The 25,051-nt window shown below is 41.2% G+C and overlaps 2 protein-coding genes and 1 long non-coding RNA gene across 3 annotated transcripts in view; 2 read left to right on the forward strand and 1 right to left on the reverse strand.

The window, feature by feature from the left end:
• Positions 1–845: 845 nt before the first annotated feature.
• TOP3A (DNA topoisomerase III alpha) lies at positions 846–19,034 on the reverse strand. Its single transcript, XM_072417446.1, has 20 exons — positions 18,931–19,034; positions 16,948–17,244; positions 16,113–16,172; positions 15,929–16,002; positions 14,660–14,735; positions 14,002–14,110; positions 12,393–12,536; positions 11,140–11,310; positions 10,086–10,186; positions 9,799–9,873; positions 8,909–8,991; positions 8,148–8,355; positions 6,881–7,066; positions 5,845–5,974; positions 5,283–5,396; positions 5,016–5,181; positions 4,330–4,470; positions 4,120–4,242; positions 2,365–3,086; positions 846–2,154 (listed from the first exon to the last, which is right to left on the reverse strand). The coding sequence occupies exons 2-20, from the start codon at positions 17,137–17,139 to the stop codon at positions 1,976–1,978; spliced, it is 3,054 nt and encodes a 1,017-aa protein (XP_072273547.1). The 5' UTR covers positions 17,140–17,244; positions 18,931–19,034; the 3' UTR covers positions 846–1,975.
• On the forward strand, positions 4,334–5,649 carry LOC140335074 (uncharacterized). The gene is made up of 2 exons (XR_011921655.1): positions 4,334–4,473; positions 5,109–5,649. It is a non-coding gene; the product is annotated as an uncharacterized lncRNA (long non-coding RNA).
• A 312-nt stretch (positions 19,035–19,346) lies between the features above and the next one.
• The window catches only part of SMCR8 (SMCR8-C9orf72 complex subunit), a 19,204-nt gene continuing 13,499 nt past the window's right edge, over positions 19,347–25,051 (forward strand). Inside the window, exon 1 of the mRNA XM_072417451.1 lies at positions 19,347–21,883. Within this exon, the coding sequence (XP_072273552.1) occupies positions 19,581–21,883 (2,303 nt within the window). The 5' untranslated portion in view covers positions 19,347–19,580. The remainder of the gene's footprint in view (positions 21,884–25,051) is intronic.

Genomic DNA, 25,051 nt, shown 5'->3' on the forward strand with positions numbered 1-25,051 from the left:
ATAAGGCAAGATGAAGTATAAGTGTCCTTTTTGAGGAATCTTCTACCGCCAGGCCATAGTGATGCAGTTAGATCACTTTCTTTTTATTTAGACGTGCACATGCTAACCCCAGAGAAACCAGGTTATGCTTACAGTGCACAAGGGGAGAGGACTGACACAGGACAAGGTGAATGTGGAGTGAATTATCAATAGGTTTGGGAAACTATTAGGCATTATTTGGGGTAAATCCGGCTCCGGTATAAGTCTGTGCAATTATAACTTGGGTGGCACGGTGGCTCATTGGTTAGCACTCTGGTCTTTGCAGCACCCCAGGTTAGAATCTCAGCCAGGACACTATCTGCATGGAGTATGCAGGTTCTCCCCGTGTTTGTGTGGGTTTCCTCCAGGTATTTCGGTTTCCTCTCACATCCCAAAAACATGAAGTTAGGTTATTTGGCTTTTCCCCCAAATTGAACTTAGACTATTAGTGACATATGACTATGGAGGGACATTAGATTGTGAGCCCCTTTGAGGGACACCTAGTGACATGACTATGAACTTTGTACAGCACTGCGTAATATGTTGCCCCTATATAAATACTGTGTAAAAATAATAATGATAATAATAACTATAGCAGCCTGTCAATATTATCTGCTGTCAAATACAAGCACATTACACACTTTTATGATCTTTTAAAAAGCTATCTCTGCTATAGGAAAATAATTAACCTTTTGCATATAACTCTTCAAAGTGCCTGTTCAAGGTCTGAGAACAAGTGTGTCAACAGGCAACAAAACACATTCCATCAGCGTGCAGTTCCAATCTTTTCCTTTTCACAAACAAAAACACAACTATGAACTATAACAAACAATTATCAATTAGCATTTAATTCTTACAATTTTTTTTATTATTATTATATTTATATATATATATATATATATATATATATATATAGACATAACTGTGGTTCTCATGATAAAAAGATTTTAGAATTTATACAACATAAACAAGTCTTATAAAACAAATATCTTACAAAGGGTAGGGCGCAACAATACTAATAAAATCCGAAGTGATGGGCAACAAAATACAAATTTGTAAGCCTTTTGAGGAGTAAAATCTAACCCAGTGACTCAACGTCTTTCTATAGAGTTTGTCTTGTGTCTTCTACATCTACAAATATCAAAGGTTTTTCAAAATATTTAATATTTTATCCAGTGAGTGTTTTTCAGCTCTAAAGTAATTTATTTTCCACAGGAGAGCAAAAAGCTACTTAAAGCTCACAAAAAACAATCCAGGATCTCCTTGACCATAGCAGAAGTCTTGTTGGTAAGGACTGACAGGAGATGTGACGTAAGGCTAAGTAACAGTTTTAATGCCCTCTTCCCCAGCACACATACTTACCACCCCTTCATGTATTCACTGCTTCAATATACTGCTGGGACTGAAAAGAAAGCCAAGTACTTCTGTGTAATCAGGAGCATGCAACAATGTTGAACTAATCACAGGTGCCAACACATAGGAACCCATAGTCCATTATAAGCACCGTCTGCACCTTAAGATTGCAGCAATGGGCCATTAGTATGTATAGTATGCACTGCATGGGGGATAGGGATTAGGGTAAACCTGTTCTTTCCTCCACATAGGCACAGAATCTATTTTGAATTGATTTCAGGATCTGACTCTTTGGGTGTTAGCTGTCTCCACTCATCGATTTGCTTTTGACTATCAATACTTATGTTATTACAGTGACAAATGTAGCTTTGCAAGGGATGGAGCTTTGTATGAAAAATCTTATTATAAGTTAGCCAAATCTTATTGTATTGTATTGCATGTTCTGCTGCAAACAAAATTAGCATCAAGGTAACCTAGCCCAGTCTTTACATAGGTATTTCACATTAATATTCAGAGGGCTGAAAAAAAACCTTGTCGCTCTTTAGCATGAAATGGGACGAATTCAAGTTTCTATAGCTATTTTATAGACTCGGTAGAACCCTTGTCATCTGTTCTGGGGGCAGTTAGTGCGATTGTGGCCTGGTTGGTGACAGATACCACACGTGCGCTGTCTCTTGGCTGTTGGCGCTTGGTCCGAGTTATTGGTTCTTTTATTTTTCTGCCCAAATCCTCTCTGTGCTCCAGAACCCCCACCAAATGAAGTGGGAAAATCTCCAGAGGGACCTGTAAACAAAAAAAAAAGACCCATGAAGTTATTTATGATCCAAGATTAAAGTTAATATGCAGAATATAAAAAAACACAGATTCATTAATTTACGCCGACATGGCATTTCTCCTGCAGCAATATTACATTTGCATATGGTTAAGATTGCCAAGCACCCTCTATTTGGCCAGTGGGTACACCAGGGTCCCTTTGCCTCTTGTGTTGCTCACCTGGAGGCGCGTTCTCATCAGCCCACTGGAAGAAGCCGCACTGCTGCTCTCTGGGTTTGGAACACGTGTGGAACTGTCTGCCTTTGTTGGCCCCTTCCTTCTGCACGGTACGTGTGATGGCTGGCTGATTGCACATACACATCGTCTGTCCTCCTGCTTCCGAATCCCTGCTTCCTCCGGCCATCCTGAACCCTTCAGAAGGTCTGGAACTATTGAACGAGGTTGATGGACGTCCGGCAGATGCCTGCAGTGGTGGGGGGCTCCTGCTAGGACCACTCTCCTGATCGGCCCATAAAAAGAAGTTACATTTTCCTCCATTGCACTTGTAGAATTGGCGCCCCTGGTTGGGTCCCTCTTTGCGCACGGTTAGCTGCACAGCACTGACACCGCAGTTGCAGACCACATCGTTATTCTCTGGGTTGGTGGTTATGGGTTGAGCATTTCTCTGCACAGCCAGTGTCACCGTTTGTGGTTTTCTTTCTTTTTTGGTGGGTGGCTTTCTGTTTTGGCCACCTCGGCCATTGTTCATATGATTATTTGTCTGGTTAGACTGACGGTGGTTGCTCTCACGGGGAGGGCCAGGCTGGGGTGCTCTGCCGCTACTATGCAGATATTTCAGATCCAGGACTTCTCTGAGAGTTTCATCACAACCACCTATACAGCCCACAAATTCCAAGGGCATCAGAGGGGGGACACTGCCACGCCTAAATTTCAGCTTCAGCCTGCAGAAAAAAAAGCAAGAAAAGCTCATTTATAGAACGTATCAAATAGGTGACCAAGACTGGCAGCATACAGAGGGATCTGAAGGTTCAGGAAAGAATGGTCTGACCTCTGAGCAACATGCTTGTTTAGTATACCACAAGTAATGATACCTATTACATAGTATGGTTTACAGCCTCATCTGACTGGATTATTTCCACTCAGCACAGGAAAAACACAATTAATGTCCAGAATGAAACTGAATATGACGTTATCAACAGGTGACTGGTCATATATAAGTATAGAAATGGGGTGTAGCCTCTCTTAATTGGTATTTCCAACCAACCTCTACCTACGTCATGCTTCATGGGAGGCTCTTGGCTGAGATCAGGGCATGTGCAGAAGGGGTATTTTTTCCACTTTTTCTCCCCCTTTACAGCGGGCTACAGCTTACAATGTGTCAAGAAGACCAGAAAAAAGACTTAATATGGCGGTGCCCAGCATTTCCTCTGTGCCAGGACGAATACAATCATCAGGATGGCACAGGACCACATCAAGGAAAGGTCCAGCGCCATTGAGGGATCGGCAGGATTAAAGGTTAAGTGTGCCTCTTTTTTTTTTTTACTTTAGTTCCTCTTTGCTTTAACCAAACTGTGCTTAGGTTTATTGGTTCTGTACATCTTTTGTTTTAGATGAGTAGGGAAGGATCTGATTCTCCGTGTCCCCATTAGGGAAAGTCACATTTCCTATTGGTCCCAGTAACCACTGCCATCAAAACAGAAATCCAGAAGACATTAGGAATTTTTATAAAAACAAAAAGGGGAAAAACATTTTAATCTTCCCCTAGAATCAAATGTTCTGGGTATACATTGACTTTAATCTAAATGATGCTAAATATGTGCAATATATGTATATGCATGCAAACACATACACACATAGATACTTGACCAGAAACCTTGATGCCAATGAGAATTTTCCTGAACACAAATATGGAAATGTAGAAGAATATATAGGAGACAGAAAGATATTTAGAAAAAAAAGGAGATATGTACTCACTTGTGGACAGGATGAGGTCTGCACACATCACACACACTGTCATCCCGTGACACCTCCAGAACAGAGCTGGGCAGCCAGATTGATGTTTTACAGCTGGGGTAACCCAAACATGAAATGTAGAACCTTAATGAAAAAAAATAAATATTATTATTGGGGGGGGGGGCTTTCATCAATAAAATGGAAGTCACATGATTGATTGCTCTCACTCACCCTCCATCTCTCTTGGTTTTCAGCACCATATCCCTGTTGCAGTGTGGACATTTTCGTATAGGCAATGGTGTTTCTGCGTAGATCTGCTGTTCCACAGGTTGTGCTGCCTGGCCAAAGTACTGAGAAAGAGCTTCGTCCAGCCTGGTGAGAGGGGGCACAAAACCAGGAACACGTCATTTAACATAGCTGCAGCAAGCGGAATAATTAAAAAAAACAAACACATTCAATACATGATATGCTGCAAGACCAGAAAATACCAGCTGATCTGCCAGAAATCGGGTGAACTTATTTCCTGTAGTTCACATAATTCTTTCTGCTGCACTGAAATTCCAAGAAGTTGTCCACCCTTTCCCCAGTTCTCCCCTGCAGGACTGGAGAAAACCTCCCCATTATGTTATGGAGTCTAGAAGGGCAGAGCATTGTCGGAGCAAGGCTGACAACATGGCTTGGGATGTCAGTGCAACAGGGGTAAGTTGAGCTTACTGAATTTTTGACAATCCAAAAGGCATTTTTCTGTATCTGTATCAGTGTTTAAACACTGTAACTGATACACTACTTAGAATCCGATGGCATTGTATCTATAGTCCCTATTTAATGTACAGCGCTGCGTAATATTTTGGCGCTATATAAATCCTGTTTATTAATAATAATAATAATAATAATAATAGTCCTTCTCATATACATACTTGGTAGCTTTGGCTGCAGCCTCTATGAAGACCTGCTTGTACTTTTGCACTTGATGTCTCAGGACAGTGAATTTGTCTTTTCTGCCCTCACAGATGAGTTTTAAATCAGCCTCCAGCTCAGCTCGCAGGTCCGGCTTGGACATCTCGAAGCCCATGGAGTCGTATCCTGAGGAGACCAAGAAGGTTATCAGGACTTGTGAATGCAGCAGTGCTAATGAACTCACATTCACCTGAACAGTTTTACTATAGCAGAAATCCAAGGCTTACCCTCCACCAGACCCATCCCTAGCTCTCCTGGAAGAAACCTCTGCTCAGGGGTGAGGCCAACGTACATGCGAGACTTAATGGTCTCAATGTGCTCTGCATGGGTTGCATCAGTCCCTGTGAAGAAAACAAAACACATCAGCCACTACACACTACAAAGAATAATAAAATCACCCCATCATGCTGCTGCCCTCCATGTCCAATCACAGGTGGAAACTGCTGCAAAACCTGGCTGTATTTGTGGGGTTTCTATATTTACAGAGGAATTATACAAGGCCACAAAAATCATTATAAAGTTTTTATTAAGCAAAAACAGCAGCAAAACATTTTAAGTCTCATGTGTTTGAATAAAGAACAGTTTGTGTTTTAACAGTCGACCAATCAGTCACTTTCCCATCACTACAGCATGTTAGGAAGGGAAAAGCTAGTTGGTTAATTGGTTGTCAGAGAAATAAAAATTGTTCTTCGTCTCATTCTGTATTCATTGTATATGGAACCTGCTGGAAACAAAGCACTGCAGTGTTCTTAGTAAGTAACAGTGTCAGAATTAAAATGACTGGTTCACCTATTCCGTGTTTCTCCATTAGAGATATGAGATCGGCTTCTGTAAGTAGCTGCGGCGGGGAGGTCTCACCATCAACCATTTCCACTGTAGTTGGCTGGAACCTCTCACCCATCTCATAAACAGGGATGACCTAAAGAATTATTACAACACATGCTAAATATAAATTATACTATAAAGCTAACACAACTAGTTTGCGGCTTCCCCGTCAAGGTGCGTCAAAGAAAGTTAAAGCGAGGTGGTGAAAAATTTGGTTATGGCTTTTACAGAACACTCTAGATAACTGGCTTTGAATCTGAATTTATAAAATTAAGTTCTATCTCATGTGCAACATCCAGAAATGGTAAACTGTACTTAGCAGTACCCTGAAACCCTTCCATTTTGCCTTACTAAAACACTGCTGCCTCTGACAGCTGACAGCTATTGACACTCATTTGGAGATTTTACTATGATCATTGTTCTCCTTGCTGGAGAGGAAGCTGTACCAAAGAACCTGCAATGCAAGGATCACCCAGCTTTGTGTATTTTGTGCTGCCTTTACTTCTCAGCTCCTACTTGATATTCCTCCACCTGTTATCATGGGGTTAGCTTTGGGATCAGAAAACAAAGCCCTGCCTCAAGCCAGAGATATAGTTCAGAACGAGGCATAGGGAGTCAGTAAAGGGCAATCATGTGATACAGGTTGCAAGTTTATGGCATTCCAATTGAGTTTCTGGACAGCTTCAAACCTACACATATCACCAATATTACAAACAACTCCTAGGGGAATATGAGAGATTCAAAAATTTGCCAGAAACACAACCATTACCTATAGAAGATCTTGGCATTAGAGGCCCAATGGTGTACAAAATGGGAGCAGGTGACAAAAAACACTAATCCCCGACTATACATGAAGTATTTATTCTACATAGACTGTATATGTAACATACTTCCATTGTATTTTTTAAAGGCTCAGTGTTTAGTTCCCTGTCAGGTTATATAGCACCATACAGTGTTATTACCTATCATACCACAGAACTAGTTTCAACATTTCCCATACCTTTGTGTTCCACTTTTCATAGGGATAGACATCCAGGTAGTTTCTGGCGATTATCATCAGCCCATGAGCCACAAACCTCTCGGCACCGATGTCAATCTCCACAGTGGTCTCCTGACCCTGAGCATCCTTGGAGCAGCAGGCCAAAAAATGGCGCACAATGAACTCGTAGATCCGCTGCTCATTTCCCTAAAAGCAGAGAGGTCAAATAAAACCGGTTAGAGGCTTCTGGCAAGATTGCGCTACTGCTAGAACAAGTACAGTTATTTTGCTATTACTGTACTGTGTATAAAGGCCAAAAGAGAACCGGTCATACTTAGATCTGAACTAAAGTCAGTACTTTTTTTTATTTTCTAATGAAAAATCACTCGCTACACCAAACAGGTGTGTTGATTGGAAGATTGCCTGTTACAGTAACAACATTAAAATTTTGCATATGCCATCTTTTTGGGTCCCAGAGAAGAAAGAAAGAGAAGAAGAAAAGACCTCACAGGGTATTTAAAGCTGTAAAAATCTGGAAACGTTGTATAGTCTCCTCTGCTGTATTGATATTGCTTATCTTTCAGTTTGCTTTATACAGTGTGCATTAGAAGTGGTAGGTCAGATGAATCACGTCTCATTTCCTGGCTGGAGGACATCCATATATTATAGACCCCCATGGAGGCTCATGCAAATTCAGAATGCCTAAAAATGCCCACTTCTCTAAAATAGAATCCATCTATCAGTGCATTTTGATAATTGTATAAGTACTGAGTATTGCATAAGTCCATGAAGCAGCCAACTAGTTTCAACAAGGCTGAGGGTTATTTAAAAGACACTAAGGCAGGGCGAGCCTGCCAGACCTTTTCACCAACCATCTGCTTGCATAACAGAGAATCTCAGAGACTCTGTAATGCCTAAAATATAGTATGCAATGAAAATAGAAAAGTTTATTTTAAAAATGTCATTAGCATATGGAAGAAACAGTCATCAATATTCTCCCCAGGCGCTTTTAGCTGGGCGCACCACCCGGCTGTTTTTGGGTGGTTACTGAAGAGCTTGGTCAGCATAAAGGAGCCGCCACCCACCTACAATTTCTTCCCACCAAGCTTAAAAAAATTTCTAGGTTCAACAATGAGTGATGGTAAAATATAACTAATATGAAGTTATGCCGTTAGATATATTTTATATAAATTACCGGTATTTAACAGTGTGATTCTTATAAATGTTAAGTGACTACATGTGTGTCTTCTTATAATCAAAATCCACAGAAAGAAACTCCTATTCTTACCTGCAGGTTGCTGGCATACTTAGTAGGGTGAATGGGGGGATGGGCCTGATCTGATTTGCTCCCATTCCTGGGAGTTGGCCCACCCCACTCCATGATTCGTTGTGCAAAGCCACCCCACTGAGGATTCTGTGTCTGCTGCTCAACCAAAGGTGTGAGGTTCAGGTCCTTGGGAAAAATGTTGGTTTCTGTGCGAGGGTAACTGATATAACTAAATGAAAAAAAGAAATAAAGATTCTTACTAATAATAATACTAATAATAATGAAGTCCTACCAGAGGTCACCCTGGACCTCTTTCAGAAACTCAGCTAATGTTTTACTATCAGATACAGCACCAACAATTAATAACAATTAAATCTATCTGAATATTAATCTCAAATCCATTCTTCTGAATAAGATTCCGGTGTATCCGACTCCTTCACAAAAGGTCACATCCATGCAAAAGGTCTAACGGGTTTGATGGGCAGTGTTCTCCTCAGCCTCTTTTTGCTGGGTGCACCACCCGGCACTTTTCAGTAACCACCCTGCTGTTGGGTGGGTCACAATACAAGGGCTGCCACCTTCCTATCATTTCTTCCCACTTGGCTTAAAAAAGTTTCTGGGTTAAACAATGACAAGATTCCACAGGCTACACAGTAATTAAGCTTATGCTTTCCTTTTACACCTCATCTATTGTTTAGAAGGCAGCAAGCTCAGTTGTGTGTAAGCCAGTAATAAGCATAAAGCTGTCAGCTTGTTATTAATGTTCTAGAAGCTAAAATTACCCCTGTGTGTAAAGCTTCTCCGCAATTTTCATGGTCTCCTTTGCTCCAATTTTCAGTTTTCTAGAAACCAGTTTTTCCAGCTCCTATACAGAAACAACAACAGAGACAGTTTAAATACAACTATAGGGAAAGCGAGCTTGTCAATACCAAGGAAAAAATTTGACAGTCTAGCAGAGTTTTTTTTATAGCAAATGTGTATTTAGTAAATTCTTAAATACAGTATTCAAATGGAGGTAATTATGTAGTCCACTCCACTCTAAAATAATGTAGTTGGGTGGTGGATTAAAAAACTATACAAGTCATTCTCTCTTTCTCAGGACTGCCTTGCTCCAGAGTGGGAACTTGTATTTAATGATTTGGCCCAATCACAAGTAAAGTTTAATGAGTTCAGAAAGCAGTGGGGAGATTGTGGCTTGGAAACAACAAAAAAGCAAAGCAAAGGCCAGGGCTATTTTGATAAAAGGCACCACACAATATATAATTTCAGCTTTGTGAATTATGTGGATGTTAAAAATATAGGGATTTTGACCACAGTGTAGATAGTATTTCAAAGAATACAGATTCCTCCACAATAATATCCTTCCATTATGACATTCTAATATTTGCATTTTGAAGTTTTCAGGGAGCCAAGTTCAAGCACCATGCCAACTGTTCGAACAGCCATGATCTGCAAGAATTACATAGGAAGGTTTGGAGACCGTACTGGGAGTAAAATAAGGCTTGTGATGACAATAGAAAGTTTTAATGTAAAACTTTAATTATCTTGTTGATAAAGGTCGGAATAAGGAACCAGAAAGGGCAAAATTTAAGTAGGATAAGCTTCACTATAAGATCAATAAATGTTTAGTAGGAAAAGATTTATATCGGAATTTGATTTTTCTTTTACATACCACAGTGTCAAGGGCCACCGGCCTCCATTTGCTCTTCGGTTTGCTTCCCACATGAACAACTGTAGCTGTGGGGTCCTAAAAAAACAAAGCAACGTTTCTGTATGTAACAGGTAATGCCTGGTTTTACAAAGGGCGTCAGATATAACTACATGGAAACATTATTTAAAAAGCCTGTTCTACACCCTTTTTACATGGCAATACTCTGTCCAAGAGGTTGCTCGAGTTGTTGTCACCATATCATTGCCAATAACAATAGGCAAGGGCAAAGAACTGCCCGGCTTCCATACCTCCATGCAGATCTGGTAGAGAACAAGGCATGCTGTGTGGTTAAACAAACGGTTCCTCTTCCAGCTGAACTCCACATTTCCATCTTCATGTTCATGAGTCACTGAACAAAAAGAAAACACTGAATGAGTAACATGGAGTTAAAAAAACACTATGGGCTCTATAAATGTACTCCAGTTTCCTCCCACATTCCAAAAACATGCAGTTAGGTTAACTGGCCTCCCCCCAAAATTGACCTTAGACTGTATTAATGACATATGACTATGCTAGGAACATTAGATTGTGAACTCCTTTGAGGAACAGCTAGTGATATGACAATGGACTTTGTACAGCAATGCATAATATGATGGTGCTATATAAATACTGTGTAATCATAATAATAGTTCAGAATCTGTTTGCCTTTACAAAAGAAAAGGTTGACCAACAAGCAGATATTTGCCTGCTTCCTCACATCATTGTTGCACTACATTGTAAAACTTATCAAAAGTGTTTCCTTTCTGTTCTAAAAACAGAACATGTTGCAGTTTTTCTCCTGTTACTTTGCCTTTTCCTACATTGTAATCACCATTTTTTTACTCCCTATTGATATTTCAGTGTTTGGTAGATGCTGCAGAGGTAAATCCTCTGAAATCTTTTTTTTATATTCCTGGGATGATCTAATGCACACAAAGTTAGGCTTGGATATGGGAAATACACAGGACAGAAGCAGGAATTATATAAGTGAGATTTCTTTTGGAGTATCCAGAATTTAAGAGATTACACACCTATAAATTATCACTTTTGGATGCACTATGCCTTCCAAACTAAGGATTAAACATAACAAGGGAAATTTGTTTGAAAAAAACCTGAATCCAATAAAATCCTGACAAATGCCCCAACTCTTGTTCACCATAAAAGCTTTAGAAGTTATTTTTTTTTCAGTTTATGATGAAATAGATCTGTCTATGTACACACCGAGCGAGAACACAGTTCAGGAATATTTATCACCAGCCTTAATGAAAATACTTTGTTTGCTTTAGTATTCAGTAGACATACGTTTGCCAAGTAGAAACATACCTCTGATCTTGTAGAAAGACTCGGGAATAAAGGCCTGGATAGCTTTGAATCTCTCCACCACAAACCCCAAGGTGGGGAACTGACAGCTTCCATAGCTAATGAGCTGATCAGACAATACCGAGGGAAAAATCTTCTGCAGTCGGAGAGTCTGGAACCTGGTAAAAGCGGCACCTGTATGTGACATAGCATTCAGTTAAACTATATGAAAACATTTTAATGCAATATATAAAAAAAGACTTAAATGAGGGAAGGGAGAGGAAATTGGAGGAGAGAAAACGTTACAGAATATAGATTAGCATTTAATCCTATTTATCATCTCAAAATCTCATTCTTGTAATAATACAAAGTTAAGCCTAAATTGTATCATCAACGTCATCTCCATGCCTTTCTATTGTATGGGTGCTTTTCAAATAATGTGAAATCCGCCTAAAACAGCTATCATCAAAACAGGTGCCCTACTGGAAGATTTCCCTTCAACTATTGTTTGTGACAACCATAACATTTGGAATTTTCTGTTACTTTGTTTCGGCCACATTGACCACCAGGACAAATAGAGAGGTTGAATCAACCTAATGGGAAATGCAATCCAGCCCGGGAAACCCATTGAATAAGAACTAAACTAAATAAACACACATAGCTTTAATCCCGCAGATACCTCAATGTCTTCAGCCTTCTTCTGGGTACGTCACCCAATCTTGCACTGCGCGAGATCGGGTGATGTAGCCAGCTATAAAGGGGAAAAAATAGAGAGCTAATCTCACTGCACATGAGCGAGATGAGCATCTTTTTCCTCTTCGTTAGGGAAAATGCCCCTTGTGCGCATGCCAGAGATTGGGCATGTGTTGAAGGAGCAGCCAAGGATGAGTGACGTAGGTAGCCCGGGAGGCTCTGCACACCAATTCAGAAAGAGTGTTGCATTAATAAAAAAAAAAAAGAAAAAATATTTTTACTTTAAGTAAAATAAAAACTTTTGAGTTTAGGTATACCTTAGGAAAAGCCATACAGAATAATGGCAGTGTAGTGGTGAAGTTCAGTATAAACTGTACAAATGTAAAATGTATGCACTTTAATGCAGAACTGTGCAAATTGTTTTACTATGACAATTATGGAAAAGCATGCCAATATTTGTGGGCCCTTTTATCATGTTGCAGTGATTGGCTGCCTTCTCAGGAGTATGTATTCTGTCCATCAAATTATTTGGTTAATTTGTATGCAGGATATAAGTAAGACTTAAAGGTTTCATAGGTTTTTACCTATCCGAAGGTCCAGTTCCATTCTCACATCCACGGCATCGCTGGTGTTCTGATCAGGCTGGGTCACGTTCTCACAGGCTGTTCTGATGGATCGAGGGGTGATCTCAGAGAACCGGGCACGAAACACCTGCAGATTGGGTTTTACTGAAAAATAAATAAGGTCACATGACTATTCACATTTGTACCAAAATAAACGCTAATGGGCCAATATATAATGGAGAACATATTCTGCTCTGTCTCAAATATTTCATTATATCTGCACATTGATACCTGCATTTTGCAGCCATTTATAAACTGCAGGCTATAGTGTGAAGACTGTGGAGGGTCATGGAGTTCTCCCTATATAGCACAGAGAATTAACTGGGGAAAAAAAATCCTAACATGACTAGACTTTCCTTTTTTTTTTTAACTCCTTTTTAACTGCACCCAACTGGCTTTGGAGCTTTGATCTCAGCAGGAAGCCAGGCACATTTGTAAAAAGTTTAAAAAAAAAAGGAAAGAAAGAGGTTTGAGGCTCAAGGATTGTTTGAAATGTATTATGTATTAATGTGCTTACAATTCATGCAGAATTATTTATATACATCAATTAAATCATATCCCAGTTTTGTTATACTTCACAAAACTGGGATATCAGGTACTATACAATGATATTCTAAAAAGAAAGCGAGAGGAGAGTAACCCTAATGGTTGTATACATCACAACGCGTTGCAACACCATTTGGCTTCTTCGCGATGAAACGCATCGAGGCGTATGTGACCAATAGGGTTACTCTCCTCTCTCTTTTTTTAGAATATCATTGTATAGTACCTGATATCCCAGTTTTGTGAAGTATGAAAAAATGGGGATATGATTTAATTGATGCATATAAATAATTATGTATTAACTGTAAGCACATTAATACACAATTAATTTCAAACAATCCTTGAGCCTCAAACATCTTTCTTTCCTTTTTTGTTATTTTTAAACATATTTCCAAGGGAAAGAGAAGACCAATCTATTTCTAATTACATTTGTATAAAACACACTTTTGCTTTATGTATGCATTACTAACAAACACATTTTTTCTCTTATAGTTACCTCCACTCTCTGATTAACTATGTCTGATATATAAATCACCAACACACACAGAACTTGGCGGGTTTTTATTATAGTGAAGTCACAGAATATGGTGTCTATAAACAGTCCAAATATAACATGCAGTGTGCAGAATTTGCAGGACTGCTTGAGGAGACTGGGCAGTTTCACATTTCTTTGGGAGACGATAAAAGCCTCCAGCCAACAGCTGGCTGTTACTGCACAGTATACCATGTTGCATATCTGCCTGAAGTGCCCCTGGTTGAATAGGAAGGTGGCATGGGGGAGAACAATGTCGGAGAAAAGGTCAAGGCCTCAGAGGTCGCTGTGGATTAGGAAGCCGTTCTGCTGTGAACATAACATACTCATATACAATGGTACATTCAGGCACTTGTGTTACCAGTTGTAAAGGAAGAATGGTAAATTTTAAAACACACCAAAGGCACATTTACTATAACACTACATTCTGGGATGCAGTTAAATGACTCTGTACAATTTAATTGACAGTACAAAGAAAGCATAGAGATTCACTACCTGCTTTGCAGACATCGATGATCTCAAAACCAATGTTCTCTCCTTCTCGATCACAATCTGTCCAGATGATCAGAGCCTGACACTGACGCACCTCTCGCTCCAACGTTCTCTGAAATCACCAACATGACAACTCTTATGGCTTTTGCAGTAATTAGGTGCTATCTCCCTTTCCAAACGTTACTATTCCTTCCTTAACTGCTTTACAAAATATAATTCGGACCTCCAAATCTTCTCTATATTTTTCTCAGCTTTTTGTATCTGGCACATTCTGTATAGCCATGTATAATCATTTGTAGCATCCTCCTCTCTGTATAAATGTAATTTCGGCCCCCAACATAGCTCTGTGCTAGTATTGATGATTACCAGCCACACTCCCCATCACACAAGAGTTTTAATGTGGATCAAGAGAGCACGGCTGTGCCTAACCAATTATGGAACTGAACTGGGCAACACGGCCAAGCTCTGGTGCCTATTGGACAGCATAGTCTTGTTTTAGGTACCCTGTGAAACTGCTCAACAGAAAAGAGGAGGTTAATCTGTACAATGTCTGCAATACTGAGTATCTATTAATGTGATGTTACCTGGCTGAACAGAAAAATCCATGACCAACTTAAGCTGTTTACTATATTAAAAGTGTTTCAAACGTTCATTTTATTACCTTGATGTTAACCATATCATCAGGACAATACTTCTCAACTTCAGCATCAAAAAGGGACACTGGGTTACAGCTGTGCCTGAAAAACAAAAGCAGCAAATTAAAGCAGTCCAAAAGAAAACAACAGTAAAGTATCCTATAGTATCTCTTAGTTATTCATACAACCCCATCTGTATATCATGAGATGATTATAAGACCAAGTCAGGGTCTCCTGATAACTCAACCCTCAAAAACATATTTACGGTTTGTCATTGTCCCTTCGTAACACTGCTCCAATGGATGCAGCTTCTGAGTGTGGAGTAACACATAGTCCCTCACATGTGACAGTGAGAGTGGACAACACATCCATCTTCAACACAATCTGACACCGAATCATACCCAGGGTTTATCTTGCTATATAGAATACCTGCCACAGGCATAGGGGGAGAACCTGACTCCCTACCTTTTCCTTCTAGTATGCAGTGTAGGGTACATTGGCTAATGGCTGGGCACCAGTGCTGTCACAAGAGCGTGTGTGTGTGTGTGTGTGTGTGTGTGTGTGTGTGTGTGTGTGTGTATATAAGGCTGTTTCTAAAATAATTACAAGTGAAACACAGATAGGAGGGGGTCTCAGCGTAAAAGCTTCACCTAGACAAACTTGGAGCTTACACAAGGCTTCCTCTCTGTACTCCTACGGGCAACAGCTGTTGCTTTGTATTAGCATAGGATAACTTTATTCAGATTACCAGCTTACCATTTCAAATATAACTTTATTCAGATTACCAGCTTACCATTTCAAATATAACTTTATTCAGATTACCAGCTTACCATTTCAAATCTAACTTATACACTTGCATTGTAAGAATGAGCAATAAAGAACTGTAGAAGTATTTGGAAAAATGATTTGCTTTCTCTTTTTCTTGTCCAAGATGAGATTCACCCCCTCTGTTTCACCTAGTGAGCCTTAGTCACTGATTGGAAACTAAAAACCAGAACAAGGGGGAATACTATTGAAGAGAACAACTCCCCTCAATTTGGAGAGATAACCTCTCACTTCCTATGGTATTCCCAAAGCTGGAAATGAAGGGAAATCTCCCCCAAAGGGTGCAGAAAGTAAATATAATTTTTAAAAATTCCCTTTCCAATCCAAACCTAAAGTTTGTGTTACGAATACATTTTAAAGCTAGCCCCAATGAGAGATATTTAAAAATTCTTAAGACTGCAATTTACTTGTAAATAAAACTAAACACTTTGCAAGCGGTACAGCCCGTCATGTAACCCAAGAATACCCACCAGGATTTGAGGTGTCTCTGAAAATCCATTCCCAGCAAATGTCCAGAGACCGAAGTCATGATGACTGTCACATCCTGTAATGATCAAAACATAATTCCTGTTTATTCATATTTATCTCTATATAAATATCTGAATTCTGAAGTCTTCATTTCTGTTTATTTATGTGCCTATTTCCATTACTCACCCTTCCAAACAAATGATACTCGTATTCATAGATCTTGTTAAACTTTGAAAGACCTTCTCTCTGCAGGAATAAAATAAAATTTAAATCACAAAATTATGAAATACAATAAAGCAGTTGTTACTTTTCCCATTATGCTAAAATATATTAGTATTTCCCCAGCTGGGCACACCACCCAGAACTTTTCAGTAAACACCCGGTTGTTTTTGGGTGAGGTTACTGAAAGTTGGATCACAATATTAGGGCTGCCACCCACCTACTTCTTCCCAACTGGCTTATAAAACAATTCTAGGGACAATACTATACTACTTGTCGGAAATGAAAAATGGTATTTACACACCTAAGAATCTGAACATTCTCAACCATTTAATTGTAATGCGATGAAGAACTGATCTATGCCTTCTTAGGCTTGAGAAGTAAAAGAAAGGTGTGGGGGGGCTGGATCTCAAACTAGCAAATGTTTTCTAGGTTACCAGGTATCCCCCTCCTATTGTGTGTTACTCCCCCACCTCTTAGATTGTAAGCTCTTCTGGGCAGGGTCCTCTCCTCCTCCTGTGTCACTGTCTGTATCTGTCTTTTGCAACCTCTATTTAATGTACAGCGCTGCGTATTATGTTGGCGCTATATAAATACTGTTTATTAACAATAATAATAGTTGGCAGCGATGTCAAAACTGAACTCATGATCAACCCGGCAAGTGATTTAGAAGCCAAGGAGAGGCAAACATCCAGCATTTTCATGCATACAAAATAAACCCACATTTCCTTCTTAACTAGCTGACAGTTTATATACATTGTTAAAATAAAAAGCCATAGTAAAAGATTCATGTGACATTCACCCTCCTCATCCGCCCGTTGGACATGATATCACCAATCCCCTTGGCAGCATCGTTCTTCTCTGCCACACACAAAACTTTCTTAACAGGAATCCTCATGGACATGATGGTGGTTTCTGCAGAGCAGAGACGGACGCTGCTTCTTGTTAGGATCCTAAGCCTGCTAAATGCCAAAATATTTCTACAGAAAATCATCACGGATGTGGCAAGCGGTAGCACTCTGGCTTGGTACACGTCATGGCTGCATTTGGGGCTTCCCCTCTTGAATACGACTGAAGAAGACAGAGATTTTAAGTGTACCTGGAATGATAAAAGATTGTTTGTTATATAGACATATATTATATAAGACATGTGAATTATCTCACTTTAGGACCCCAATTCTGGCCACACACAATTATAATTAATATTAAACAGGATTTATATAGCGCCAACATATTACGCAGTGCTGTACATTTAATACACACACAATATTTGTCTATGATCCTTCGCACCCGTGTGAAATGGCAGTAACAGTGTTCTCCCCAGTGCCTTTAACCCGGTACTTTTCAGAAACTGCACGGCTGTTTCTGGGTGCTTACAGAAGAGTAAGGTCACATTACCAGGGCTGGCCCCCACCTACAGTTTTTTCCCACCAAGCTTTAAACAATTCTGGGGAGAATAATGTACTAGGTTGTGATCCTATTGTGTGATACTTCCCCCACCTCTTAGATTTTAAGTTCTTCGGGGCAGGGTCCTCGTGTGTCACCGTCTGTATCTGTCTCTCTTTTGCAACCCCTATTTTATGTACAGCGCTATGTAATATGTTGGCGCTATATAAATCCTGGTTAATAATAATCATTTATTAATAATAGTTGGCAGCAAAGGTAAAACTGAACTCCTGATCATCATTGTTTATTGAAAACTTGGGGCCTAATACAAAGTTGATGGAAAACAAGTGTGACATACTAAGGGGGTGGGCATAGGAAAGTTGGAACAAAGTATTGGGGGGCATTTATAAGATGTGGATAGAATTATAGGGGGTATTGTTATAGGGGGGTTACTGGATCCCTATAGCAACAATTGGGAGAACTAAATTTTGTCTTGTGTTACCCAGCCTGCTTTTTTGACCACCAAAGCTTCTTTCCCATCCAGCTAAAAAACAAAAATTCTGGTAAGATCACGGTTGGAAATCATAACCTCTGATCACACAAAGAACATGCTTTCCGTGCCCCTGGATTTCTTTTTTATCAGGTGCCTATGGCAAAAACAACTTGGTCACTTGTTGCCCCGTCTGATTTCTGACCACTCAGCTGAAAAAAACATTTCGGGGGACACTGAAAGCATGATCTTGTTGTGATCAGAGATGATGTCTCTAGATTTTTTTTTCAGCTGGGTGGGGAAGAAGCTGCGAAGGGTTGGTCACAAAGACAAATTTAGTAATCCCAGGAATAATTCTATCAGCGTCCTATATTTCCCCCTATAACCGCCTAATGCCCGCTCTCGTCTTTGTATTATCCGGTGTTTTGGAGGAAGTCCGGCTGTTTATGTATGAGTGCCGGGCAGTACGCCCAGCTAAAAGAGTCTAGGGGCACGCTGGCTTTGCATTGCACCAATACACATTGGGCATGTAAATGCATGTGTGCTAATGCCGTACTAACCCAGCCCATACATAATGACCCGTATAGACCCAATATCACAGAACCACTTGGAGGACAAGTATCAGCATGTCCAATCACACTTTTGGATTCAGTAATAACAATACAGATGAATAAACTGATTTCGTATCATAATAAAACAGAAAGATACAAGGATTTATCTCAGTGCTTCTGTTACTAAGGGTTCCTGGAGGAATTTGCACCTCTCAGGTCAGTTTAGGTGACACCAATGATCATTTTGGCTATCTAAAGGTGACATTCTTCCCAGCATGCTAATATACTGTGATCTGTGGATAAAGTAATTATAGCAAAGTACAGAAACCCTGATCTAGATGCTGCAGTTCTCACACACTCTGTAAAATTCTTCTCCCGCGCGGTGTCTTCAATCCCCTGTGAATTGTCCCTCTGCGCTCTCCGTAGACGCAGACGTACGTCACGTGACTGCGTCCAGACTACAAATTCCGGCATGCATTGCGCACGTGTTTACAAACCAAACACACGATTTAAAAGATTCAGAAAGTTGGCGATCGTTGTTAAATTAATTCCCGAAACCGTAATGTACTTGCGCTGTAGGATATGTGAATCAATATCAGCTATAGCTGTCGCAGAACACTAATACATTATTTATCGTTGGGTCACGTGACCGTAGCGGAAGCTCCTTTAATAGGAAAGTAGATGACTGTCAGATTCTTTGTAAATGGGCTACACGTGACCTAGCGCTAGTTGTCACCTGATCGCGGTCTGTCATAAAGTCACATGACCGATGTGGAATAACATCCCGGCATGCCCCGCGTCACTATTTAATTACAATCAGCGTATGGGAGGGGGTTATGTACTTCGGTGACGGGCAGCAGGGATTCCTCGCTGTTGGAGACTGCGGAGCTCGATAGAGACGTGACGTCACTGGGAGGTCATGTGGTCCGTTCTCCAATATGGCGTCCCCCCTGTGAGGTAAAGCTGGTTTTCTGTACAGGCTGAGGTGAGGAGCCTAGAGGAAGAAGTATGATCGGTTCCCCCGACCTGGTGGCTTTTACAAGGGAGGAGGAGGATGAGCCAGCCATGAGGGTGTCACCGGGATTGCCCGAGGAATATTCTGTGCCCCTTTTTCCATATTCTGAGGCAGAGAGCAGCCCTTGGTCGCGCCTCTCCGGAGCTAAATTCAGCCGCGACTTCGTCCTCATCTCCGAATTCTCCGAACAAGTGGGTCCGCAGCCTCTGCTCACCATCCCGGATGACCCCCGCGTCCGTGGCACCTTTGACCTCAACTACTTCTCCCTGCGTATCATGTCGGTGGACTACCAGGCCTCCTTTGTCGGCCATCCCCCCGGCTCTTCCTACCCCAAACTCAACTTCGTAGAAGATTCCAAAGTCGTCCTGGGAGACTCCAAAGAAGGAGCCTTTGCCTACGTCCATCACCTGACTCTGTATGACCTGGAGGCCCGAGGCTTCGTCCGCCCCTTCTGCATGGCTTACATTTCCACCGATGAGGAGAAGATCATGCAGCAATTCCTGGAGCTCTCCGGAGATTTCTCCAAAGCTTCCGATTGCTTGAAGACCGGCAACCGCAAAGCCTTCGCCAATGAGCTGGAGAAAAAACTCAAAGACTTGGATTATACCCGGTCTGTGCTGTTGACGGAGATGGAGGAGCAGCAGAAGACGGATGAGAAAGGCTTTTACACCACTCAGGCCATCGAGAAAGCCAACGAGTTAGCCAACGTGGAGAAATCCATCATTGAACACCAGGATTTGCTCAGACAGATCCAGTCGTATCCTTATAGAAATTTAAAAGGAGAGGAATACCAGCCGTACGTCCCGGAAAGCGTTCAAGATAAACCGGACGTTTGTTCGTCTGAACTGGCGGCGGCGTCCGACCAGGAAGAGAACGACGATCCTGAAGTGTTCGCTCCGAGATCGTCTTACATCCCCAAATTCATAAAAGCGAAATCTTCCAAGTGTTTTGATAAGAAATTAAAAACCTTAGAGGAGCTGGTGGACATTTATTTCTTTACGCAAACCATTGATCTGCTGACCAGCATTGAGAAGAGATATCGAGGAGACGTCAGCTATTTGTTAATGGGCCACCTTGACCGAGCTCTGTTAGATCAGCAAACCATCGTCAACTTTTTATTTGAAGACGCGTCAACCTGGGATTGCAAGCAGGTCGCTAGGCAATATTCCGACAACTTGTTGGCTGCTCAAACTGGTGTAGAAGCAGAAATCCTTAAGCCTTCGACAAGTTTAGAATCGTACAAGTCCAGCGTGGAATCCGTCCCTATTAAAATCGAACAGGAGTTGTTTAACGATGAGCAAGACCCAGAGGTAACGGAATTGTCCGCCTCTGACAACCCGGCTAACACGGAATGTCTAGATGTGGATACAAAAGGGAGCGTAAGCAGTGGTGAAAGTATTGAGGTCTTGCAGACTGAAAAATCCACCTTGCTTATTCATTCGGAAAGCCAACCGTGTCTGGGATTTAATACGAGCCCTCAGCCGCCCAGAAGAAAAGCTGGGAGCAGACGAACCATTAGCGAGGACAGCATAGAAGTCCTTAGCACTTGTCCTTCCGAAACTGTGATTCCTGAAGATTTCCGGGCAACTTATCAAATAGCTATCAACGAAGAAGAAGCCATTGTGGAAGATTTGGATAGAGAGCAGAGCTCTTCGGAAGTGGATCCCTTTAAGAATGAAGAAGCGGAGAATAATTTGGCGATGGAGCCTCCGTGCTGCATCCGGTCAGGCAGCTCAGAAGGACAAACTGGAGATCTCGTTCCTGAACAATACGACGAGGGCATCGTCGTTAGCATCCCACCACAGCCGTGTAAAAACATAGTCCAGGACTTCGGTCAGGTTAAGTTCTCCATTGAACATGTGGAAAATACTTCTAGTGAACCAATTTCATCTCCCGAATCCAGTTTCCTGTTAAGCAGCAAGGATGCTGAGAGAAATATGCTCGATGAGTACTCGGATTCCACCAGTTATAGAAGTAGCGCATCAACGTGTTCCGATAGGACGCCTTCCCCGCCTCCTATCACCACCTTCACCGACCGGCAGAAACGTAAAGCTGGCCAAAACGCTCTAATGTTCATTAGACAATATCCCTTTTCCCACCCTGCTATCTATTCTTTGTTGAGTGGGAGAACTCTTGTAGTCCTGGGTGAGGAGGAGGCTTTTGTGAAGAGGCTCGTCACCGCTTTGTCATTGTTTGTCCCTAACTATGGACACGTTGCCAAACCCGTAAAGCCTTGGGTGACGGCACCTCTACACATCATGGACTTCCAGAAGTGGAAACTGATTGGGCTTCAGAGGTAAAGAAGACATGCATGTTTTATATTGGCAGGGGTGGTAAATTGTGGAAAACTTGCTATTTATTGATTTTAAACTGTGCCAATGTATAGCGCAGCGCTGTACATTAAAAAGGGGTTGCAAATGACAGACAGATACAGTGACGCAGGAGGAGCAGAAGGCACAGAAGAGCTTACAATCTAAGAGGGGGGAGTATCACACTATTGGAGGGGAGATATGGAATGATGAAGGTATCAGATGGTTCTCGTGTGATAATAGCCTCAGGGCTGATTTTGCATGAGAATCTAGCATGTGTACAGTGCTCATCGTTGGTCCTGGCGGATTGACGAATGATCGTAATGAAAGGGGAGGGTGGGAGGGGAGGGGAGAGTGTTGGAACACTGCGATTCCAATGCTTTTAGGTACCTCGGTAGCTTCATGGCCAGTCAACTAATATTACACAGTATTTATATAGCGCCATCATATTACTAAGTCCATAGTCATGTCACTAGCTGTCCCTCAAAGGAGCTCACAATCTAATGTCCCTACCATAGTCATATGTCATTAATACAGTCTAAGGGCAATTATGGAAGAAGCCAGTTACCTAACTGCATGTTTTTAGAAGGAAACCAGAGTACCCGGAGAAAACCCACGCAAACACGGGGAGAACTAACCGTGTCAAGGGGGGGGTTAACAATAAAAAGGTCTTTACCAAGCAGTGTTCAACCAAGATTTTTTTTTTAAGCTTGTAGGTGGGTGGCAGCCCCTGTATTGCGACCCAACTTTTAGTAGCCACCCAAAAACAGGCAGGTGGTTACTGAAAAGTGCTGGGTTGTGCCAAGAAAATAACTGCCCAAAATATGTTTAACACAGAACTAATCTTGTGGAAATGAATAGCTGATAACCACCATCCTTTCATGTATATATGTAGATAATCTCTAACTTCCTCTAATGTGATTTATTGTTGGTAAAAGGCAACTCTCAACTTCCTTCATGAAGTTCTGCACTTTTCAGTGAACAACAAATGCTGTGTTTTTTTATTTGTAAGTTCCACTATGACTCATAATTGTATCAGAAAGAGGAAGTGTGATCAAGCTGCAATCCTGTCTGCTGTACTGGCTGGGATTGCATTGTATGGACTTCTAGACAGGGTTGGCTCATGACTACAAATCTCTTAATGTTCATGAAAGCTCAAAAAAAACAAAATGCTGAATAATAATAATAATATATTCTTCTTTATCTTTATTTGGTTACCCTATACTTCCATTTTTATACTTTTCATGCTCTAGGGTGACAATGATCCTTCAGTGCTTTGTATCTGTGGAAAGGCAGCTTTGTCACCCCAGAACAGGAAGTGTGTCAGAGTTACAGAACACCTTCTCCTGCACTCTATAAGGTGTCCTATAATCCCTAGGCTATTATTATTATTAATAAACTGTATTTATATAGTACCAACATAAGACGCAGTGCTCTCCCCTATACAATCTATTATGAATGCTGCAGCCAGACTCATCCATCCTTCCCTCCGCTCCTCTTCCGCTGCATCTCTTTGTAGTTCTCTCCATTGGCTTCTATTTCATCTTAGAATCAAATTCATCTCCTGTGCTTTGCCTTCAAATCCCTCCACAGTTCTTGTCCCACTTACATTTCTGACCTGATAGAAAAATACTCCCCTAGCCGCTCTCTTCATTCCACCAGTGACCTACTAATGACTTCCTCGCTTATAACCTCATCACACGCACGGATACAAGACTTCTCTAGAGCTTGCTCCTATTTTCAGCTCAGTTACAAATATATCTTTTAAAACTTGCCTACCTGCCTTCTTCTGTCTCTCAAACCCTCACTACTTCCCACCAATCCATATCTCCCTCCTATTGTGTGATACTTCCCCCACCTCCTTGACTGTAAGCTCTTCGGGGCAGGGTCCTCTCCTCACTGTCTGTATCTGTCTGTCATTTGCAACCCCTATTTAATGTACAGTGCTGCATAATATGTTGGCGCTATATAAAACCTGTTTAATAATTATAATAGGTAAGAATGCTTATTAAAGGAGGGACATCAGCCCGGCCTGATCACAAAAGTGGAACTTTAAATGCATTACAGGCAGGATGGAAGGAGCTGTAGTTGTACCAATAAAATTACATGGCCCAGTTTAAGCAAACATAGCGAATGATTTCTTCTCTTTTGGGTCATGTAGAAACAGTAATGAGAGCGTTAAATCTTCGGAAAGGATTGTTATCGCAGCATTGACCGCCAAATGTTCTCTCTTCGGGGAAAATGTAATAAAGCATGGGCAGATGTCTCACTCCATGCATATTAAGACATCTGGCTCCATATGATCACCGCATAGGAGTGCGTAGAGGTGTGGGTCATTAATTTGGGTGCATTCTGCAGAGCCAGGGGCAATCCCGTCTGCTGAAAACACCCAAATATCTACCTCCATTGACATTTCACCCACATCGCTGCATATTATACAGCATGTTGTACTGAACAACTCACTGCTGCAGCCAATAATTCTCTATGGTCTGTTGTGGGTAAAATGCAACCTTTAACATCTAGCCCGAGGAAATGGTTCAGGGCTTCTATCTGGTCCCTAACCTCACCTTCAATCTGAATATAGTTTAGGTGTCAGTATTACAAGTCACGGCTTCCCAATGAACAATAGCTCTCTGTGTAGCTGTATAGTTAATATTTAATTTTTACACAAATAGCTGTGCTGATAATGATTAAACACCTTATTATTTCATATTTACTTGTGATGTGTACTGAACAGCAAAACCTTTCTTGGCTTAGGCTTGTACACACGTCAGATGATTCTCACCCGATAATCACCTCAGGGCTGATAGCAGACTACAATCTAACGTGTGTACAACGCTCATTGTTCATGGATCCGTCCTGGCAGATCCTGGAACGATCATAATGGAAGTAAAGGGGAGAGAGCACAGTGGGGTGCCGCTCCGTCGTTCTCCCCTCTCCATAGAACAGTAATGTATGTACAGTGCTCATTCACACATCATTCACACATCATTCACACTTTTGTTGGAAAGGATCATGAAAAATCCTTTCCAGGGACAATTATTGCACATGTGTACGTAGATAATACTTAAAGCAGAACTATACTTCTGAAATGCTAGACTATGAACAGGCATGGTTTTTTTGTTGCAGAAGAGACAGGTGATGTCCCTTCTGCA

This window comes from Pyxicephalus adspersus, chromosome 7 (assembly GCF_032062135.1).
Source record: "Pyxicephalus adspersus chromosome 7, UCB_Pads_2.0, whole genome shotgun sequence".
NCBI lineage: Eukaryota > Metazoa > Chordata > Amphibia > Anura > Pyxicephalidae > Pyxicephalus > Pyxicephalus adspersus.